The 23,069-nt window shown below is 41.0% G+C and overlaps 1 protein-coding gene across 2 annotated transcripts in view; it reads left to right on the top strand.

Annotated features, from left to right (window-relative positions):
* Nucleotides 1–23,069, top strand: part of LOC128449426 (F-actin-uncapping protein LRRC16A) — a 63,900-nt gene that overhangs the window by 7,720 nt on the left and 33,111 nt on the right. For both annotated transcript variants that reach the window (XM_053432589.1, XM_053432590.1), the window contains exons 3-6: nt 14,947–14,997; nt 21,219–21,278; nt 22,474–22,595; nt 22,941–23,038. In XM_053432589.1, the coding sequence (XP_053288564.1) occupies nt 14,947–14,997; nt 21,219–21,278; nt 22,474–22,595; nt 22,941–23,038 (331 nt within the window). The remainder of the gene's footprint in view (nt 1–14,946; nt 14,998–21,218; nt 21,279–22,473; nt 22,596–22,940; nt 23,039–23,069) is intronic.

Raw genomic sequence — 23,069 nt, 5'->3', positions numbered from 1 at the left:
GCAGGGACTTCATCACTGCTGGAGTCTGGCCTCATCAGTGTTTTATCAGCAAAGGACTGTGGACCTAGAATGTGGAGATCTACTGCTACATTAGGTTAATGTAGGTAATCTGGAAAGAATCCATTTTTTTTTCAGACTGACATTTATTTAATGTATTGTTAAAGCCTGGGAGACATGTTAACAGGTTGAAGAACTTGATTTTCATCGGTGGGAGACTTTACCTAAATTTACAGGAATAAAAACCCCTTGAAACTAGAAAACTATTCTTCTACAATCTAATTCAGTGCAGTCAAGTGCTTGGTTTGAGGCTGACTCCTCATGTGACCGTGACAACAATGCTAGTATGTGGGAGATGGAGACAGAGGCGAGTAGTTCTCCAACACGTATACAGAGAACAATGTAAAGTAGTGGGAGGCAGCACTGGGAAGTGAAGAATTCCAGTGGAGAGGTTCTGGTATTTCGTCCAGAAGCAGAGAATGAGAGTGACACGGTGAGTTTGTATCGGTCGCTCTGCTCGACCGGACTGAACAAATAAACCACTTGTTTGTTGCTCTCCTGAAAAACTGACGTGGAGACACTGATTATGGAGGAAGTGGCTCAGAGAGAAAACAAACCAGTTGTAGAATGTCAGCCTGACAGTGGTGTAGAATTTTTATGATGTTCTGAGAAAAAAGAACTAAACACTACATACAAAACACTTCAGGCCTCAGAACACAAGATAAGTGGAATGGATACCCCCCCGCAAAGTAAATGAATAATTAATGTTTGCTCGTGTATGTCTGAAAAGAGAACGAGACGTGGAGGGTAGACAAATGTGTGATGTTTATTAACAGATGAAGATGCAGTATAATAAGCAGCAGCAGTCTGTGCGTGTGTGCCTGCGTGTGTGCATGTGCGTTTGTGTGCGCGCAGTGGTTTAATCGACTTTGCAGTGTCTCTGTGGCTAATGAGAGAAGAAAAGTGACTACTTCCACTGCCTGAATCCTGCGTCCTGTGGTTGAGATTGAAACACTCATTGGTTGGTGTGTTATTGTATTTTAACACAGTAGGAGTTGTGGTGTCTGTTCAAACCACAGAGTATCACTGTCTTACTTCTTTGAGTTTTTCGGATGTTCCATCAAAGCCAGATTCATTTTTCTACATCCTGTGAAGAGGATGTGTTTGTTGTTTTATATCACTATATAATAATGTATCAACCATTACGAACTTAAAGCAGTTGCATGCGTAAGCAGCATGAAAAATATGCACAGTATTTCCAACCATAAATCACCTAAAATGTCAAACACATTAGGTACAGAGACTATGTTCACAGTCCACATTGGATTTTCCTCTTCTGCATTTCTTGAACTTCCTCTTTCAGCTCACCGCGGCAACATACAGCACAGAGGTTGATTCACCTCAATACAGGTCATGCATCTTCAGTGTAAAGAACATAGATAATGAAGGGAGGAATATGGCTATTTCCTCTTTCAATTTTCTAGTCCGTCAAATACACACATGGCTTTTGGCCCTCTTTTCCTTCTTAGCTTGGCTCAGACTGAGAGTGGAGCTCTACAGCGCTCGGGGCTTCTCTTAAGCACACTAAAGCCTGACAGATACAGTCATCTCCCTTCTTTGAAGACGGAGGATGAAGGAGGGGGAGATAATAACATCAGTCCATCAAACACACCCGGGGGAAGAGGAGAGGGGAGTGTGAGGGAGAGAGGGAGAAAATGGGCATTGGGACGTACTGTACAGGGCAGAAGGGACGGGGGGGAGAGGGGAAAAACAGGAGATACACAAAGAGAAAAGAAACAGATGTTTGCTGTAAAACTGTGACAGACAGAAACCATCAGTCACTCTGGGCCGCACTGAAATATCTCACCATTTGGATGAATCACCATGAACTACGCCACAGACATTCATGGGCTCCTGAGGATGAATCCTCATGATTATTTCTGTAGAACCACGAAAGGGTTGACTTTTTAGATTCAGAGTGAAATATCTCTACAGCTGTTAAATGGTTTTCTGTGAAATACAGTACAGATATTCATGGTGCCTAGAGGACGGACTGTAGTGACCTTCGGGATCCTTTGACTTTTTCTCTATGTTTTTTACCTTTTTAGTGAGATATGTCCACATCTACTAATACCGACATGCACGGTTTCCAGATGATAAATCCTACTAACTAATATTGGGTATACGAGCGTGTACTTGGAAAGCCACATGTGGTTTTGCGTAAAATGTCTCAACAACTATTGGAAGAATTAAAATGAAATTCGGTGAAGACGTCCATGATCCAGGATTAATGGCGTTAAAAAGCTAAAGTTAGCATACAGACATGTTAGCATTCAGACATGTTAGCATACAGACATGCTAAATTAACACAGGAAACCATCATGCCTCTTGATCTCGTAGTGTAAATAAAGGACAGTTTGTGTGTGTGTCTGTCCTCTCCACAGACTGTCACCTTTAGTTAACTGCTCTATTGCATCTCATTGTTGTCTTTGTAAATGGAAATGACACAGATGACTCGGTGTGAAAAACAGCTTCTGCACATCAATTCAATCTACAGTGACACCGATTTTCATCTTATTTTACGGTGACTAGCAAGTTACTGAAAACATTGATTTGCAAATGCGTGTTCTGCTCTCCTCTGGTGTCACACAAAAACATCATTCTTTTTATTGTTGTATCTGAGATAAATTATAAAATGTGATAAAACATGGTTTTGTAACAGAACAACAGCAAATTTAGCTTCGTCAGTGTCTAATTCGTTTTTTCAAGAAGCAATATATTCTGCTCCCTCCGCATGTAGAAAAGGATGAATGATGATGCCCTGCTGCATACGAGAGCCTAGAATCTGATCCAGCTCGTCCTTCCCGCGGCCCCTCTCTCCCCTCCCCTCTTTCTAAGGCTTGAGGTCTGTCATTATGGACGGTGAGAAAATGATGTTGACTCAGTTCTGTTCTCCCAGATGATCACCTGTAATGTCCTCTCATGGGAACCACAATCTTTTGTCAGAGGAACTAAATCTCCTGCAGAGCAAATATCCTCTAAACTTTTGATAATAGACACTGGCATCCTGTCTTTGCTGTAGGCTGTTGATATTTCTTTTTTACCATTCCCTCTAGTCAGGGATTTTAAAGTCTTAGGAGTCATTGCCAGTTTCTTTACTCCCTAATAATAATCAGCATCGGCCCATAAAAATCCATATCGCTTGCGGACTCTAGTTTCAATGACCCGTAAAGGAATGAAAACATCAATCCACAATATACACACAGTATAATTAACTCAACGCAGCAAAGGTCAACACTTATGTATTTGAACCTTTGCTAGAGTGGACATGAACATAGGAGTACTGTTCTTGTCCTTTAATAGATGTTCAGTCTGAGTTCAAACAGTGATAATGTTGTGCTACACATAATAATTGTCTCTATTAAATAATCGTGCCTGCCTGAAGGCTCTGTGTTTTCTATCACAATGCTGTGGTGATTATTAACATAATTGGGGTGACATTCAGGGCAAACAGTTTCCCTGCAGAGAACACACAGTCACTTTATAATCCATTAAAGTGCAGAGTTTAATGATTCGTGTTTGGTTAAATGGAAAATAGATACATGTGAAAGTGTGATGTTGTCGCAAAATTATAAATTTGTTTCTTGCTTAAACTTGCCCTTGTAATTTTCAAAAGCACAAGATAATCTGTTCAAATGTCTTGTCAGTCAAAAACCTACATTTTTATTATATTTAAAATACCGTATAAGCAACGGACACTGTTCTTTGAGAAGTTGTGACGACCAAGGTGTCAAAGATAATTAATTGAACTTCTATTAAAAGTTTTAAAACAGCCAGCTAATAAAAAAAAACTGCAAAAGATTTTAAAGTAGTGTTTTTGTATGTGTATCACACTTTAATATGCCGCCCACTTACCCTTTTCAAAGTAAATCACAGATCCATTGTTAGTTCCTAATTCACCTCACACACAACGTGGGAGAGGAAACTCACACAGACGAGCACAGGAAGGTCCCAGGTGCTGTTTAAACGCACCTTGCTGTGAGACGTCAGTGTTGATTTGGTTCCTTGCTCCCACAGATCAAATTGTGGATATATTTAAACAGTGTTTCCAGTCTGAAGTAATCCCATTAGTTCTACGTCTTGGCCTCTCATCAAACAGAGCTGCGTCTCATGTCCTTGTGCATTTAAATAGGATGAATAAACCAAAAAACACTCAACAGTGATTCGTCTCAACTTGAAGCTGATTTTCTGTGTCACACCAGAGTCCTCTGTCAGAACAGGCTGAATGCAGATGTAATTTTAGGTTAGTCATGGAGTCTAGTTTTGTTCCCCTTCTGTCTGAGAGGTTTGGTTTCTGTGCTGGAACAGATTTAGCTGAGTGAGCTGGTTAATTAGGAGAATTTCAACATGGGGCTGGTTCTCACTGTGTGTGTGTGTGTGTGAGTGTGTAGGCGGGTCTGGCACATTGTGTCCCACGGTTCCTAGGACTGCCATGGCGTAATCTGGGCCCCTGTGAAGAGAGTTAAGGATAAAAAGAGAAAAATGCACAGTAAGAAAGATGACAATGTTTTAAAATATATAAAACTTGAATAAAAAAATAACTATGCATCACATTTATTATATAAATGCCGAAGGGAAACGGAGCAAAGAAGTAAAGTTACAGGAAGTGCCACACATGTACATTTAGTTGGGATTAGTGAGTAAAATGAAATAAAGTAAACTGCAGAAAATTATATTAATTCTACAGAACAAAATATTTTCATAGTCATAACAACACCTTAAGTGTTATATATGTATCATTTGAAATAGTACCATGAGCTGCAGGACGTCAGTTGTGTTTATACAGTTAAAAGAATATTATAGTCATGCATCAACGTGTGGTAGTTGCTCGATCTCACGACGATCAGTCCACTACTAAAATCTTTGGTTGGGGCAGCCCTATGAAATGTTCATTGTGTCCTGTAGTATGTTCACTCACTGTCACTTTTTTATTTTGTAGTATGTGTCAGTGTCTGTGTTGTATTAAGCACCATAATGCTGAATAAGGATTTTTTTTATAGCAGGCCTCCTGCCAACAATGCTCTGCCAAAACTCCCTAGAGACATATTACCCAGCAATATAGCGTTGCTCCACGTAAGTCCCGCCCACAGCCATTCATCATCATTATCTCATAGGTCAGGATCAGGGTCATGGTCACTCAGACAGTCAAAGTAACACAGTGACCCTCCCTCAGGTCCTTGGCTTGGTTTGATTTTCATAATCTTGTCCCGTTTACCTACAAAATGTGTGGTTTCAACCTGGAGTCCATAGAGGCAAACGAGATCTTGTTACTTTTGTAGTTTGTTCGTAATCCTTCACATTTGATCCAACTGGTATCGTCCCTTGTAAATCCATCTAACTGAGGTCAGAGTGGCTATTGGGTGTTATAATGGAGTGGCCTGGTTGTTACAGTATCAGCCTGCTCTCATTGGGTGTTATTGAATGGGGTTTGTAGGTCGCAGCAGTAAACAGATTGATCGGCCGATAATGACATTCGTGGGCGGTGTCATAGTAAACAGCCGCGAAGCAATCCATTGAATCAATGGGATTTTTACTTTTTGTGGAAACAATGAGTGAATGGAAATAAGGTAATCACAGGTAATAATTACATGACACTTTTTGTTGCTTTATTGCCACTATGATGTTTTAAACCGGATCAGATGAGACTGTAACTATGTGTGTGATCCTGGACGCTCCCTCTGCCTTCAAGTCATTTTCTGGCAACCATGCAGCTGCTTCTCACAAAACCACCGCAGCGGCGACTCTGCCAGCGATGTCGTATGCTTTTACCGCATGGTTTGGTTTTTATGATGTCTCTGCAGTTTTATCATTGCCTCCTGCAAACTGCGGTCCCTCTTTACCTTTTCCGTACGCTCTTCTATTTTATTTCATTTCATTTCATTCATTATGCATCGTACAGCGGATGGGTTCAAATCCCATGTTGCAGGCTTTGTAGGGGGAAATACCCAACCTCTTAACCATGCTGCTCACTGTGGGTCTTTGTGTGCACTCATGTGTGTCCATGTTTCTGTGTGTGTGTGTGTGTGTGTGTGTTGGGGGGATGTTTGCCAGATCAGCAGTTTGTTGCAGTGGATATTGATGTTTTGTGACCTTATGAAATGCCATGAAATACAATACATTTTCTCCAACACAGTTTTTTTCTGAAATGGATGGCCCTGTCAACAAAATCAAATGATTGTCATTTTTACATTTTGATTTTGGCATACATAAGCAGTATGAAAGTATAAACAAAAGCAGATGTAATTAATGGTGAGCTTTAAAGGTGCTGAGGTTCACAGCCTTTTTGAACATCCAAAGGTGCTGTTGTTACTGTGTCCACCTATTCTGGGAGAAATGTATCAAAGGAGCGTTCCCACTTTAAGTTTATTCTGGTGACATTTTCTTCTGAAAAGCATGGAGTCCTGACAGGGAACCCTCTTACAGCCTCTTGTTTGGGACATTTTTTACTTTGATAACACAAACATATTCTTTAGAGGACCTTTTGCTTGACTGCTGGGAAATATAATTCACGATCTAAGCCTCACCGACTTTATCGTTTCAATCAGTGTTCAGCGCTAAGGGTGTGTGTGTGTATGTGTGTGTGTTATTAGTGCCGACTGATGTTATCTACCTACTCCAGAGGGAAACCACGGGTACTGCCGGCGCAGAACGAAATCCTCCCATTCCCTCCCTCCCTCCCTCCCTCCTACCTCCTGCTTCTCTCCTCGCTGTGCCTTTGTCTCTGTCAGTCCTTTCTTCTTCTCCCTCACTTTCTCTTTGTCGTACCTGTGTGTCTGTCTCCTTCTTCCTCTCGCTCTCCTCAAAAATGCACTTTTCTCCAGTTTCAGGAGATTTTTCCACTTTGGCTTTCTTTGTTTGAGCTGTAAAAATAACAGCCTCTGCACGTCTGATCTCTATTTTTCTTTTCTCTCTGTGGTCTGCAGTGATATCCCATTTAGCCAGAAACCTTGGCTCGCCACCGCATAGCTAAGCACACACATACGCACCCACACACACAGACACAGAGAGAGAGAGAGAGAGACACATCCATTGTGTCTGGCTGCCTTGCTGATGAATGAATGGACCCTTGTCATTTACTGCTTATCTCTGTAACCTAAACACACACAGGGTTCTTAGAGGACGCCCTGCAGGCTGACACTGTTCTAAGAGGAACTCCTTTTAACATTCCCTCCAGGGTCCAGTGTCTAAAAGCCCTGACATCCATCCAGCGTTCGGAGGCGTCTCGCCAACTTGGACCATAATCCTTATCTGAAAGCACAATCATTTAATCCCTCTGCCCTCGTCCTTTTGAATGCCTGCTCGCTCAACCTCAGTTGTGTTGTGTGCGACGTGCTCGGGAGGTTGGTTGTATATTTTTAGCCTGTTAATGAGACAATGATACACAGGCATTCCTGGTGTATACTTTATGATATCATGCATTTAGGTCCTGTTTATCACAACCATTTTAATTGAATTGATTTTTGGTCCAGAGATAAATTCTCAGCGGCTTCAAAGAAATTTTTATTGCCACCAAAGTGTCTCCATATATTTTAATCATCAAGCTTACATTGTGTGTGTCTCATTTATTATTTAACACACCATGCTTATGTGCTGGCACTTTATATTCTTACTGAGAACAGAGGCAATAATAAATAGCAGAAATCAGCCTCAATCGTGTCATGAAACATAATCAGACTGCACATTTATTCATGCCTCAGCCCGCTGCAGCTGTGGTCTGATGAGATCGGCCAATCAAATTTGTCCAGGAAGTACCGGTGTCAGCCGCCTTTGTTCCTCACCACGCTCGTCTCCTCGGCTGCAAAGCACATAATGATGAGCAGGGCAGTGATAAAAGAAAATTGATGTCTCTCTCGTAACGTTCTCCTTGGCTGCCGGAGCAGTGAGAGGAGGACCAGCACTGCAGAAAAAACGTCTTCATCCATAATTTGAAAAAAAGTGAATGAATTTCGAAGCGATGTGATTTGTAGCTTAGGTGTCAGTGGGCTCTTTCAAGTAAAAATCTGCATTTTCAAGCATTATATTCAGATCTTTTGTTTTTTTAATGTTTCTACAAATTCTGTCTGTAATAATCCTATTAATCCTCCAGGTTAAGGTACAGTCTTTACTTATTTGGCTGCTGTTGTGCCCTATGGTGTGATCTGATTGTTTTTATGGTTTTATGTTGGGTGCAGACTATCACCTTTCCAGGCGGCACAACGAGCAACTGACTGTCCACGTTTTCTGTCCTGGCCCTGAACCCTGCCCACATACACACATTGTACTGTGGTTCTCCAGCAGTGTGAGTCTGCAGGACGAGACCTCAGCTGCACTGTCAGCTTCTCGTCTTGGCAGCGCTGAACTCGAGTATTGTAAAACAAACGATTTTTCTGCCTGCGTTTCAGAGCAGTGAGGGGGCTCTTTCCTCGAATCAGATTAGGTTTAAGTTGGCCTCAGTGCTGATCCCACCATGATGATGATCTCTCCTGCATCTCCTTCTCAGCTTTCCCACAGATAAGTGGTTATATTTGGTTTCAGAGTCAGTTCTCATTGCAGGCTCGTGGTCTGAAAGAGTGTGATTCCTCTGCAGCTGAGGGGATTTGAGCAGGTTTATATCGTGTTCTCAGTGTTATTCTGAGGATGTTTCGACACATTCGAAGGCTGTAGATTTTAGGGTGTATTTTGATTGGATGGATTACCAGGAATCTTGGCAGGCTGATGCGTTTTGAGCCAGGATAGAACCCATAAAATGTTAAGTGCAGATCTGGACCAGAGGACTGTTTAAGGAATATTTTCCCTTTCTTTAACATTTATATTGATTTCTCAGAGAATCATTTATGGATCTCGATGGTGCAAAATCCAAATATAAATCTGGATCTAGTGAATTCAAATATGGTTTCATAAAGAAGCAGCTATGAAGTATGAACCCCCTAAATATTGTCATCATTACCACATGTTCAGAACTGATACTAGATATGCTCAGTGACTTGACTGCATTCCTACAGCACTTTTCCAGACGATCACTCAAGGCACTACACATTCACATACAGTGCTTTTTCTACGTATAAATTCTGTCTTTGTATATTCAAACAATGCCGTGGAGTGGACCTCCAGCTGTCTGCTGAGTAGATGTCATGCTTTACGTCCTGAGCCACAGCCTCCACTTGGGTATTAGACATACTGACACATAAACCCAGCTTTTGTGGAAACCCAAGTCGACTCTGACCGCGACACATGAAGACATCCTCCTTGCAGATGGTGCTGTGCAGTCTTTTTGCCCTGTGTAATTACCACTGTCCATATATAGAACATCAGCACGCTCCTCTATTACACAGAATTACACCATCCGTGAAAGAAGCCAAAGATGAAAGCAGGGCGGTGTGTGTGTGTGTTCCCGTACCTCTTTTGTCCCGAGCTTTACGTGGGGCTCCCCATTTGAATGCATTCACCCACACTCACACACTTATGCAACGCCTGCATACTGTACTGCATAAAATATATATTTTAGGTTAGTCTGTACAATGTGGGAATATGTTCACCTCCGTACACACTTCTTCATGGTGCAGTCCACCAGACAACCAGTTTAAGATAACGGCATAAAGTCTCACAAATAGAGTGCAAACTGTGTAAAATGGCCATCATGCTTGTGTTGTTCATCATCTGGAACCTTTGTAATCACATAGTTTGAGTACATATGTGTTTAGGCACTTATCAATACAGAGAGAACACATCGGGGCTAAATGAGGGTTAAGGACATGGAGAGGAGAAAAAGAGTAGGAGGGAGAAGCGGAGAAGTGCTGGATAAGAGGAGGGGAGCAATCTTCTGCACTTGATCCAGGGAGCGCTGATTGATTTGAGTGGAGAGCTGACATGGGCTCATCCCAGCAGCATTCTGATAGAGATGAAAATACGACTTTTAAACTCTTCCTTTCATTAGATATCTTTTGCAGCTGTTTGCAATTTAAATCTTGGCTCTTATCAGCGAAACAGCACTTAGAATATATTAAGTCATTTCACTTGCTTTGCCATTCTGCCTCCTCTCTCTCTCTCTCTCTCTCTCTCTCTCTATTTTTTTTTCTCTTTCTCTAAAAATATCCTCATTTCCGTTGTGCTGCATTAACATTTTGCAGCGTGAACATCATGACTCATTGATGTTAGAAACACATGCACATGCAGGACACTCTGGCATTGTTATGCAATAACGACTCAGCAGTGTGGGCATGATTGTAATTGCGACAGTTTCCCCCCCTCCACTATTCTGTTCATATCAGGGTTACAAAAAAATTATTTGATAATTGGTTTTAGAATCTTTCAAGCAAAAATAATCAACAACTGAAACAATCACAACAAATATCATCAGGTCCTCAGATGTTGCGCTAACAGCTGAGGGACCCAGACAACACAGGCCTGGTCAACGTTTGGTGACAAGTTGAGATTTTGAAACCATCAGCAGGTCCCTGACTGAGGGTCTCAAGCAGTGATGAGACTCATAGAGAAGCAGCAGGAGGCGAACCGTTCAAAGTTCTAAAAACGAGGTCCCTGAGTGAGGGACCTGGGGTAGTCACACTCTCTCTGCCCCTGCAGTCACTGCATATGGAGACTGGTATCAAAATTCTTGCTTTAATATCAGCAAGGCAGTAAACAAGTGTATTTCCCATAATGTCAAACTATAATAACCAATGAGGAACGTTGCACATGTATGAGAAGACATAATAATGTACCATTATTTTCCCAAGGGACTTGTTTTTTAATAGTTTTATTTCCAGGTGGATGAATCAAACAAATCTGGGTGGTCAAACATGTGGAGCCCTTTCAGTTACCACGTTTCATTATTGTCTTTGTTAACCAGCAGAGTTTTATAAGAAAGTTCTCACCACACCAGACTGAACTAAAAGACTGAGCACAAATTGGTGAGATAGATAGAATAGAGTGTGAATGCACGCCAAGACATGATGGATGAAGAAAGCATGTTTGGCGGGGGTAGATTTCCTGTGGCTGAGTTCTGCCACAGCTGAACGAGTGCAGATGAAACGCTGCTCTGTGCTGCTCCGCTTCCTACGGAGAACCAGTTTAACTGTAGGCCAGCGACAACGTTGTCTAAGGGCCTGAAAACTCATTGACATTCTCAAGCGAGGCTTGGCACCGCAGCACGACTGAGTGTGTATTCACAAATGTGTGTATGTGGTATGGGTTAACCGTTACCATAGCAACGCAATATGTGTGACTGGCACATGTGGCGTGGGTAACTGGGAGGGGCTGGGTGGGTTTTCACATCCGACCGAAAAAAGATAATCCGAGGAATGGAAGTCCTGCGAGTGGCCACACTGTACAAACACACACACGCACACACAGATAACACACACACGCACACACAGATAACACAACATGGAAGAAGTTTACAAGGTCTTGAATACCATTAAAGGATCACTGATGGACACACATGTCTATGAAGTTGAATGTTGAGTGTGTTTGTGTGTGTGTGTGTGTGTGTGTGTGTGTATGTGGTTGTGGAGCAGGAATTATATGTTGTGGTATATGTTGTATACTCTGAATATACACACACAAACTACTCTCTCTCCCCCTCTCTTGCATGTGTCGCAGACCAAGGAGACAAATGGTGCCTTAGAGCCTGTGGCACTTATCTTGTATGGGAGCCACTAGTTTTGGAGTGTGTGTGTGTCTCTTACTCTGCGTGTGTGAGAGAGGGAGATAGAGGGAGAATTCAACTCTGGTCTAAACATAACAGCACGAGGCTGATTCAACATGCTCCAAATGTAATCAAGATACATTTTTATCTGTTTTTAATTCCAATTAATATCTGCCTTAAGATATTTAATAGTCTCATGTAGAAGTATTCACTCAGTCATTACCGTACGGATAAATAGCCACCAAAGAAAAAATCACAAAAATGCTTATCGACCCTCTGATAATTAACATTCAGAACAGAGCTCTCCCATTTTTAAACACTTTATTTCTGGCTCCTCAGACGCCCTCCAGTCCAAAGACTTTTAGAGCTGAGCCCAGTAAAGGCTCCTGTTATTGCAGTGCTGGGAAGACACCGACTGACTCGTCGTATAACTGTCTTTCCACACAGCTATGAGATTTATTTACTCAAAACACTAGAAAGAAAGTAAGAGTCAAAGTAGATTAGAATTATAAATGTTACGAAACTCAGATTATAAATCAGGAGATTATCTCTAAAATGTCAGCGATCCGGAGCAGGACCAGGCTCAGTGAACTCAAACAGCCGGTCGAACACGGAAAACATGAACAACCAAAAGAAAACAGAACATGTAGCCACTGTTGGACAAGTGAGACTGAGACAGAGATGCACCTCTTCCTAAAATGCAAATCATTTAATGAGATAAAGAATATTTACTGTTGCCAATTCAGTTCTGTAAATCTAAATTTACAGAAATTAGCTAAATGACATTTCAAAGTCTAAAATAGTTCCTGAGGAAGGACACAGGTTATGTTTCTGTCCAACATGCCACAACTTGAGGGACAGTGTTGTTGTTTTTAACTTTAATGCCAAAGCACTGAATGTGTGTTTGAGTGAGAGAGAGATTAATGGCAGATGCTCTCTGGTCTTGTAGACATGCTCCAATGCAGCTGCCATCTGGTTGGCTGAGTAGAGCTGATGGCGGGATGGTGGCTGCTGTGAAATGATTGGCCGGTGGGAAAGCCCAGAGCTTCAAGTCCAGTTAAGACAGAAAGCTGAAAGAGGGAGAGAGAGAGGAGGGTTAACGGGGAGGAGGGGGGTTCAGGAAACAGGGGGGTGTTCAGGCTTTGTCCAGTCCAAAGGGCAGATAGAGAGAGAGGGAAGGGAGAGCTACAGACGGGCAGTCATGCACTGACTGGAGGAGGAGGAGGAGGAGGAGGAGGATGAAGAGGATGAAAAAGTAAAGAAGGATCCCGGATGTATCGGCGACAGGAATCAGAGTATAGTTAAAAGTGTTTTAATAAGTTCAAAGCAGGAGTCTCTGAAGTGTCCTTGTGTCCTTTTAAAGATACCAGGGTATCACTGCAGTCGGCCAGGCGTAGAATTTAAGAGGGTGTTTTAGAAAATAATCGTTGCTGTGGATTAACACACACCAGCAGTCGACATGCTTTGTATTTTAGCATCGTTCTCGACTACAGAACAAAGTGAGCGTGCGAGCGGAGTGGAGCCGTGGTGCCTGGTGCTCTTTAGGAGAGGTTATCTCTGGTCACGTAGGCCGGCCTGTCTCCCTCCATCACATCAAACACACAGACCCTGCCTGTGGAGCCGGGCCACAGAGGGCTGTGAGACACTGTCGTCCATTTTTACCTCCATCTCTCATCCCTCTGTTTTCTTTCTTTCATGTGTTGTGTGACTGTTTTTAGACGTCTCTCTTGTGCTCCCTCTCTCTCTCTCTCCATTTTCTTCCCTGCTCTCTTTCCCTTCATGCCTGTCGGTGTTTATTAGTATGCTGCACTCTCTCTACCTTCCCTCCTGTGTAGTCTTTTATTTTATCTTCTGCTTTCAAACCACATCTCCACTTTTCTCTCACCTTTGATCAGTCTCTCTGCTCCCTCTTGTCTCATCTCCCCGATGTCAGTTTCTCCTTCTTTACATGTTTCTTCCACTGTAAGCTCAGCTTTTGTGTTTAACTCCATTCTCTTGTTCCCTGTTTCATCTATTGACATTTATTTTCGTGACTTCTAACCTTGATCCTCCTGTTGCAGCAAAACCCCAAATGTTTGTGTGGCCTTTTTTCCCCTGAGTCTTTACACACAAGCTTTCTAAACACCAAGATCGTCAATGTTTATGAACTGGTTTTTATATTTACGGCATCTTAGTTTGGTTGAGTTTGTATTCAGTGCAGAGTAAAAGGAAAAAAGATGTGCTGCCTCAAAGGTCATTGCAGGTTGCACTGCAAAACACAATCGGCAAAAATCTTGTTTCATGCAATAGAAATAATCACTGATTCAATTTGGTGGTTTTCTTAGCTGTCTAGGCGATTTTTTTAGAGTCACTTTTATGATTAGTAAAGTAAAATGATATTATAATCTAGTTAAAACAATTTGGTTAGCTTTAGATTTTCCTGTTTTGTGCCTTTGCTGACCAAACAGTGTTTTCTTTTAAGACAGCAGCGTCTCTTAATGAATTTTAGGCCAACATCCAATGTGTTATGAAGAGAAAATCATGGCAAAAAGGGTCATGGCACTTGGCATCAGCTTTAAACATCGCTTTGCATTAGATTTTAAATAAATTTGTTTTTCAGATCTAAGTATTTCCTTGTGTTGACCCTTTATCCTCCAGTAAATGATTTTTCAGGTCGATAAATGATAATTCACTTTTGCACACCTGCACTTCACCATAGAATTAGAATACGAGAGACGCAGTGGTTTGACTATTCGCTGCACGCAGGACTGGAATCCTTCCTAGATTTTCTATAAACCGGCCCTTTTAAGGCTGTTTTTCGTGGTATGAATGCCATGTCTATGTATTCCACTTATTCGTAGCGCAGCAACCGAAGCAAACTCGGTCCTCAGCGTGCTGTGCGCTCTAATGACCAGTGGCAGCATGAGTCCAGTTTGCTCAGCAGGCCGAGGCAACATAAAGGGAAACACTCTGACCTAATGATGGTCTCACTCAGACAGGGTGTTCTCCAATAAAAACAAAGACATCTTGTCTTGTTCATGCTGATGTCAGACACGTCTCTAAGTGGCTCTTGAGTTATTTTCTGTCTTTTTGTTTGTTTTCAAGTGGAGGGGAATATTTCACCATATTGTCCTTCGCCAGACTTGTTTCAGAGTCACAAGCCTTTTCATCTTGATGAGTCAGCGGGAGAGCTCCCTGCGTTCTTTGTCATTTCCATGTTCCTGTCATTCAGAGTGTATATTTACAGCCACGTACTCATTATTCTCTCTGTTCTCTCTCTGTTTCAGGCTCTCGCGACTCACCGAGTCTACCTCCTGACAGCACGCATCCCCGCCAAGGTAAGAGCAGGAGCTCCTTTAACTTTTTGTGTGTTGCACAGTCAGCACCTTGTTTCCAGAGACCAGACATTGGTTAAAGTGCCACAAATGTTGTAGAATGTTTATTTCTCGCCTGCCTGAACAAAAAGTTATCACAAGACAATGTTGGAAATTGCTTTCTTCTTTCAGTAATTGATTGACAACACAGTTGTGTTGTCTCTGATATAACTCCCAGTGTAAATTACATAATTACATAATGAGCACACTGCTAGTCAGTAAGCCAGTTAGCCAGTTAGCTTAGCGGATGTTATTGTTCCTTCCACTGTTTGTATCGGTCATGCTTAAGGGATTCCCCCCCCCCCTCTTTTTATCTTTATGACTGCTTGTGTGGCTGTAGTGGATGGGCAGAGGGGGACATTTAATAATGTGGTTGGTAAAAGTGGTAAAATTAAAACTCCGAGACAACAGAAGGTGAATACAAAGTATGGGATGCATATTTGATCATTAATATCATATGAAATATGTCATCAATATCGTTTAAAATCATTTTTCAGTGTGTTTCCTGTCGCGATCCGCGTCAAGCGGGAAAAATAGACTCGACGCCGAAACGATCGCTTCACGGCGCTAGGCAGCCACGGTGCGGCGCTGCGCTTCAGCGTCTGGTGTGACCCACACAAAGGTTTAACATGGGAGTGGATGGGAGCCAGTAGTTTTTTAAGGCTTGGCGCTGCGCTTACGCCACGCTTCGGCGTCGCTTCCGCGTCCGGTGTGAACCCGGCGTAAGTCATCAAACTAGACTTGTTCTTATTATTTTGTTTTAGAGACCCCTACAGGCCAAAGCTACTTATTGTAACTTTAATTTGAATTCTTGAAAGCTTCATTTGATATACTCAAACATTCTTAGTTTGCCTCCAACTCACCCATTTTAGTTTTACTGTGACTTTGTGTGTTTGTGCACATGTGCCTGTGTGTTGCATGGGTGATTTAAAATAGCAAATTATGCTAAAAGTAGCAACTCTGTGTTTGCCTGATTATAGTGCAATTATATAGCTGGTTGACAAGTCTTTTTTTAAGCATGGAACAGCTGTGTCATAATGCAGCACAGATGGCATCGGTTTGCACCATCACTGAAACATCTGTCATAATCTTTACCAGCATCATTGTCCCCACCAGCACATAAAAACCAGTAGTGCAGTAACATGATGCAGATGTTCACTCAAACTTCCAGCAGCACCGATCCAACAACATGACAATGCAACAGCAAGTGTAAATAGAATCCATTGCTGGCACCATAAACGTGGACAATTGAGTTTACTAGGGAGGGAAAGATTGATTAATTCATTCAACTCTTTATTTGAACTCGGAAAAACATCAAGGTAGAAACCCTAATGTGAATTACAGCCAAGTACAGAAAGTACACCAAATAATCAAAGAAACCACAAATAAGAAACGATCACATTTTTAAAACAGGAATAGCTGAGGAGGTGAATTGAGGTAATATTAAAACCTTGAATTTTTCATAGGATAGAAATGCGTTGAGCTTTTGATTGTTCTCTAGGTTATTTCAGGTTGCAACTGCATGTTGAGAAAACTGGATTATTGATATTTGGAGATATTCTAACCTGTTTAAGAAAGGTCACTTTGTTGTAAGAATTTTAAAGTTCATTCTTGACCAATTGGAAAACTGTCTCACCTCATGGTCCATTTAGCCCTTCTTCCACAGCCTCCAATCTTATCACCTGTTGGTTTTCAGCTGACTGAACCTTAAAGAGAAACTTTTTTTACGCCATAGAGGTTGTGCAAAGTCTTTAAAATCCAAATATTGAATGTCTGTAATGCCACAATGGGCAACTCCATCTGCTGATGATCATCTGATATGATCAAGGGCTCCAGCCCAGCTGCTAAATGGACTGTGAGATGACATAGTTGTGTTAACTTTGCTGTATCATTTTTCCAACATATGCTGTTTAGCACTAAGTAGAGCGCATATCTCTGCCAAGACCCAACAGACCCTTAAATTCAAAATATCAGAACACTAAACACACACGACACATGATTTAATCACACCAGCGTGTTTGCAGACTCAAAAAAGTTAAATTAAAAGTGTTAGAGTAGACAACAAAAGGCAATGTATCATAACCTCCTTTGCAGAGATAATTAACTAATGAAACTAATAATAATTAATTAAATCATTAAACTTCCTGTAGTCAGACCACACACACACTAACCAAAACAAAGTCATAAAGCCAAACACTGCTTTGATAGTGTATAGTAACAGACAAAAATAAAAGTGTTCTGCTTATATTATCTGGACTGACGATCCTCCTGCAAGGAGAGAGAAGCACTCGATTGTAATTCCCCAAACTCATGAGCTCACATCACATGTTGCTCCAGGTCCAGGAAACGCTTAACGGCTGCTATTCAATTAGATGCTTTCCAGTCAACAGGATGCCTCCAGGGACAGTTCAGGTTCCTTGATAACTGATTTATAGGTTTACTGGGGGCAGGAGAGTTCACGAAGAAGAGTCGAACTGACCCCTTCTTCACATGACGTCGTGTGTTTCCAGTGTTGGGAGACGTTTACTTAGCTGGAGCTGCTGTTTTCTATCTGCTCTGACCTGGAAGAATCAGACACCTGCAATCAGACACCTATTTGACGAACTAACCCCTCTGCTCTCCTGTCTGCTTAACGTCTCACACTGGTTTTAATATTGGATTGTTTACCTGGTTTAATTTGCTTTGTTCTCTTCCTTACTTTAGATTTTGCTTTTGCTTTTGTACCATACTATAGTATGATTTAATTAGGAGAAGGTACTGTAGGATGTCTTGCTGTATTCTTTCAGCGTACTGCCATTGTATCCTGTCTCTTAACCAGATTACAGCCACAGATAACCTTTGCTCTCCTCCTCTTATTCTCTTCAAGCCATTCATTCTGGTTTCCCACCCTCACCTTTTATCTTTTCCTCAACCATCCTTCTTCGCTCGTCATCCTTTCATCCTATTCTCTTTGTGTTTTTCCTCTCTCACTCACCACTGAGCTAGCAGTCCACAGGGATAACCTAAAAAGTTTAAAATCAAATTAAATACATTTTCTTGATTAACTGTATTCCCATAAGTAAACATCGCTAGCTTTTCCACCAGGACCTCTCTGCACTAAAGACTAAAGATAATTGTCATTGTCAATTAATCATTTAGTCATTAAACATTTCCAGAGCTAGACCATGATGATCTTAATATTTTCCGTGCAGTAAAAAAACTGATATTCAATTAATATTGATTAAAATAAAGGCAAAAGCTTAAAGGCTTAAAGTTTAAACTGGGTAAACTATGGTAACATGCCATTTTGGCCTGATTAAATATTGTAACTGATGACCTTTTTAAAGTTGTAGCGTTTCTAATATGTTGAATCAAGTTTAATAAAGTAGATGCAGGATTGGTACCAATAGGGAAACTTCTGGGTCAGGTCTTGCTGCGTATGGACATTTTTAAAAGATGAAACCTGCCAACTCTCATTACAAAACTCACTGTATTTCTTCCTCGTATTGATTTTTTGATGTGAAATATATATTACAGTGGGATGAGTTAAGTGCAAATGAAGATTAGCTGTTACTCACTGTTCCACGACGTGAACTATTGACTCTGTGTTCCAGATGTTTTTTTGCTAAACTCTGCTTTTGTCGGCAGTTGAATTGAACATGTATTTATGCTTCTGGCAAACTGAATGTATTGTAGACAATGCATTTGATCAGTCTTATGAGTGAAAGCCCTGGAGACGCATCTAAAACGCACAAGAGAACAATCCGTACCACTGGATTTGTTAGAATTGTTTTGCCGAGCAGAGCCCAAGGCTTTTACATTGAAGTATTGTGTCGCAGTAGCAGTAATCCCTCAGTTTAACACTCACTGAGTATTTCTCTTCTCTCAGTTGATATCTCCCTCCAGCTCTCTCCAGCTCCTCTCAGTGGGTTTTCTGTCTCCAATTGGTGGTTTGGCTGCTCTTGAGATGCTGCAGGGGTCTTTACAATCTGTCTGTTTAACCCCCTAAACATCACAGTCTCTCTCTCACACACACACACACACACACATACTTATACACTACATTGCATCCACCTCTCCTTCTTTTCCTCTGGTCTTTTTTGTGTCTGGAATATCTTGTCCATAAATGTCACACAACTCGACACTCTTATCTCTCTTTTCTTCCTAAAAACGTTTCATCTGATCTTGTTTACTCAGCTCCTTGAATGGTCCCACTCAAAGACACATCTCAATAAATACAAAGATTGGTCTCATCACCGACTGTAACACGTCAGAAGTAAAGTCAATCTGTGCTCCCTGAAATCTTCAAGCCTACATGACCAAAAGCGTGCATTGACTTTTACATAAAACATGGAACAACAAAAAAGGTGTGGTTCCAGTGACAGACGGACAGTGAACGAATGAGTGAACCATGCAATTACTCGGGCATTTGGTTCCTCCCCACACCGCCCAGCATGAGGCCTGTCATTGGCTAGAGCTCGTATTTATCAGCACGCTCACTCATCATTGGCTGGTGCTAAGTTCAATATGTAGGCTATCATGTAATATATTGGCTGTATCAAACAAACTCATTGACCCCTTTTGAGTTGGGGTTGGACACTTGTTTGCCACAACACTGTAAATTACTGGTGATAATCTCCCTGTAGAGAAGTCAACAACATATCTATTGCAGACTAGTCAGACCTAAGTGTTTCTACATTAAAAAAAGAAAATTGTTTTCATTCCTGACACACTAATTAATTAAGTTTGTTAGAACGTAAAAATATCACAATTGATCACTTAAATAAAAAAATAAATTTAAGTATTTTTTGTAGGTTTAAGTTGGTATACTTAGCTTTGTCAGTGTTACTCTGCCTTGGATACATTGAAAAGCAGAATACAAATCAAATTTGTGATTATTATGATTATTATTATATCAATAACCTATTTATGCTGACTTTCCTTTCATACATGGCTATAGTTAGTAGCTATCCCATGCTGTCAATATGGCAATGGGGTGTTATTCTTTTCTAAATCAACATAATTTATATTAAGGCGGATTTTTTTAAATAATTGGTAAGCAATGAGTGTGATATCTTTTATTTCAAGGAACTGAAACTATTTTAGATGAATTTTTTTATAGTGAGGTTTTCATTCAGGATTATGTGTTTCATTTCTATATCTAGTAGTTATTTCCATCATAAGTTGGTAACCACAGGCATCACTGAAATACTTAGAACACACACACGAACACACACTGCATATACTGCAAACAGACAGTCAGACAGTACACAGACAGTCTCCCACCTCTCATCTCTGAGCCAGGCCTCAGGAACTCAGCAGCGCCCACCTGGAATAGTCTGGCCTCGCTCCCTGGTCTGCCCTCAGGCACTGTGCAGCATGTGTGTGTGTTTGTGTGTGTGTGTGTGTGTGTGTCTCTGAGAGATGAAGAGACAGTGCAGGAAGACAGTGTGCTCTGTATATAGACGTAGGAATTTGTATTCAAGTTTCCCCCTCTCACATAAACCAATGATTTTTTTTCCCTCCTCTTAGGTAGGGAAAGGCAGACTTCCGCTTCTCTTTGTTTTCTTTGTCCTCAAATGCTCTCACGAAAGAGAGAATGAAAAGATGTGTCTTTATCTGGACCTGCTTTCTAAATAATGTCTTTTGCACATGAAAAAAAAAATAATATAGAGGCCGTTTTTTGATTTACCGTATTTTCCGATTTCTGTCAAAAGCTGCACTCGACTATCTCTCAGTTCACATCAGTCAGGAAGCAAACTGTAAAAGCTGCAAGGAGAAAAACAAATTGAAGTTCTTAAGTGTCTTAATGTGGTGCACATTTTAAATATATTCAGCTGGTAGAGATGAAATGCTGTAATATTTTTGCTAAAGACTTAAGTGTTAGCTTGAGTTAGCTTAATTTTAGAACAGACATATTTTTACAGCACAGTCAGACAGTCACTGTGCTCGACTGGTGTTATTAAACATTGATTACTGTCACAAACTGTGAGATCTCACAAGCACACTCACACTTAAATGTTCATTATCATTCATTCAAATATGACTGGCACCCATAAATGCACAAAAATATGCATCTTTCCTTCTTTTCCTTTCTGATAATACATAAAATGTGCCTTCAGAAACCATATACTCGCTGTCAGTCACTTATTTAATCATGTACTGTCTATTTTGATTTTAATGGTGATTTCTTTACTCTTTTTTAGGTGGAACACTCCCTTAATTACCTGGAGATCCAGGGGATTGCTTGTAACAAGCCGACACAGGTAAAAACAAACCAACAATAAAAACAGTCTGCTTTTTTACAATAAGCTTTTTTGCTTCTTGATGATGAAAAGATCGATACGACTCTGCATTTAAACAGTGCCTGTCTACAAAAATGTTTGCAAGTGGGACACACAAACCGGAGGAGAAAACCAAATATCTTGAAGGCCAGTTTAATCCTTAAAGAAAATGATTTACATAGGAGACAGTGAAATCTGTCCTGGGGCCCAGAAACGATCTGGTTTAGATTTTTTCTTCCATCTGGAGAGAGCTTCCATTTGGCTTTTTGACCAGAGCTGGCTCGGTGTCAGTGAAGAGGATCTACCTACAAAATATGATAATCTGTCACTTACTACACTGCTCCTGCAGCTGAACCTCCCCCCCGCTCATCTCAGGAGGTGTGTCCTCGTAATAACTGCCTGCTGCTCTCCTGTACCATCCAGGATTATGTTAATTCTGGCCTATAGAGGAGGCACATATTAACTTACATAAGCATTTGCATAATTGTAGTCTTGGTAAATGTCGTTAAATCTTTACTTCATGCAAAGATGTGGGCTTCAGATGTTTGAGTGGACAGATGGTGATACTTGGTTATGGTTATTCTTGTTATTTATATTATCGTAGGGTAAATTCTACAGATAGAGACATGGGAGTAGATGGGCAGAGAAGTGGAATATGAAACAAAAGCCTGGCTCATAGGGATCTTTACCAATATTAGGGTGTAAAAAAAATTGGTGTAACTATATGTTAGCTATTGAGGTCTGATATTTCACACCAAAACCTTATTTTAAATAATTAGAAACAAACAAACAACCAAATATATTGAACTCAAATGAAGAAATAAACATATTTTTCTATAGAAAATGAAAACGCATGTTTACATCTTTTCTGAATTTTTTATTCTGTGAAATGTCTAATATTGTACATATCAGCAAACATAAACACAGACCCCCATATTGGGTGATTTTTGTAGAAAAGGCAACAAATCTGTGGGGTTTTATATGAGATGGAGCAAAAGGGAAATGTGATAGGAAGGTTTGTATTATACAGTAGATTTAATCTAGAAAGAGATTGCTGTACTGAAATAAATAAAACAGTGATTTTATTTCTTATGCGACAAATAGCAGTGGTTGAAGCTGGTGCAGGTGGAACAATGGCAGCTGGTATGAATCTCTGATCAGCGTTGTGTCCTTTCAGCTGCTGATAGAGTACGAGCGCGGATCCTTCTCCCTGAAGCTGCTCTCGACCGAGGAGGTCAATGAGGTGGTGGCCCACATAGGAAACTGCCTCGTGAGGATATGTCCTGGTTTACCACCCAGGTGAGTTTAACCAACAAGTCATGCTTCTGTTCATAGATTCATTGTGATGTTATTGTACCAGTCGTGTGGAGATATGAACCAATACTCCCCTCATAGTACTGATTTGACTGTATTATCCAAAATATTTCTTTCCCTTACACATTTCTTTTCAATTAATTTATTTGAACCCCATATTATTGGAACACTCGGTTGTTCAGCTTGAAAGATCTCCAGTGTTGAGTCAGACAGTGAGAAATTAGCCTGGAGCTTCTTGATGGAACCTTTTTTGAAGGGAGGGACGTTTTTGAAAATTTCACCGCTACATAGAAACAGGAAGTCACGTTTCCATTCATCTTCTCTTCTCAGCAAAGTGATGAAGAAGCTTTGTATGGAGCCTCCAGACCGGCTGACCTCTCTGCAGACTCTGTGGGAGAACAACAAGCCTGCAGAACCTGGACCCTGTGGTAGGAGCCTGTTTATCTAATGGTTCAGTCA

The sequence above is a fragment of the Pleuronectes platessa genome, chromosome 10 (assembly GCF_947347685.1).
Source record: "Pleuronectes platessa chromosome 10, fPlePla1.1, whole genome shotgun sequence".
NCBI classification, from domain to species: Eukaryota; Metazoa; Chordata; class Actinopteri; order Pleuronectiformes; family Pleuronectidae; genus Pleuronectes; species Pleuronectes platessa.
Note: the sequence above shows the minus strand (reverse complement) of the source record. Positions and strands in the feature narration are given on the sequence as shown.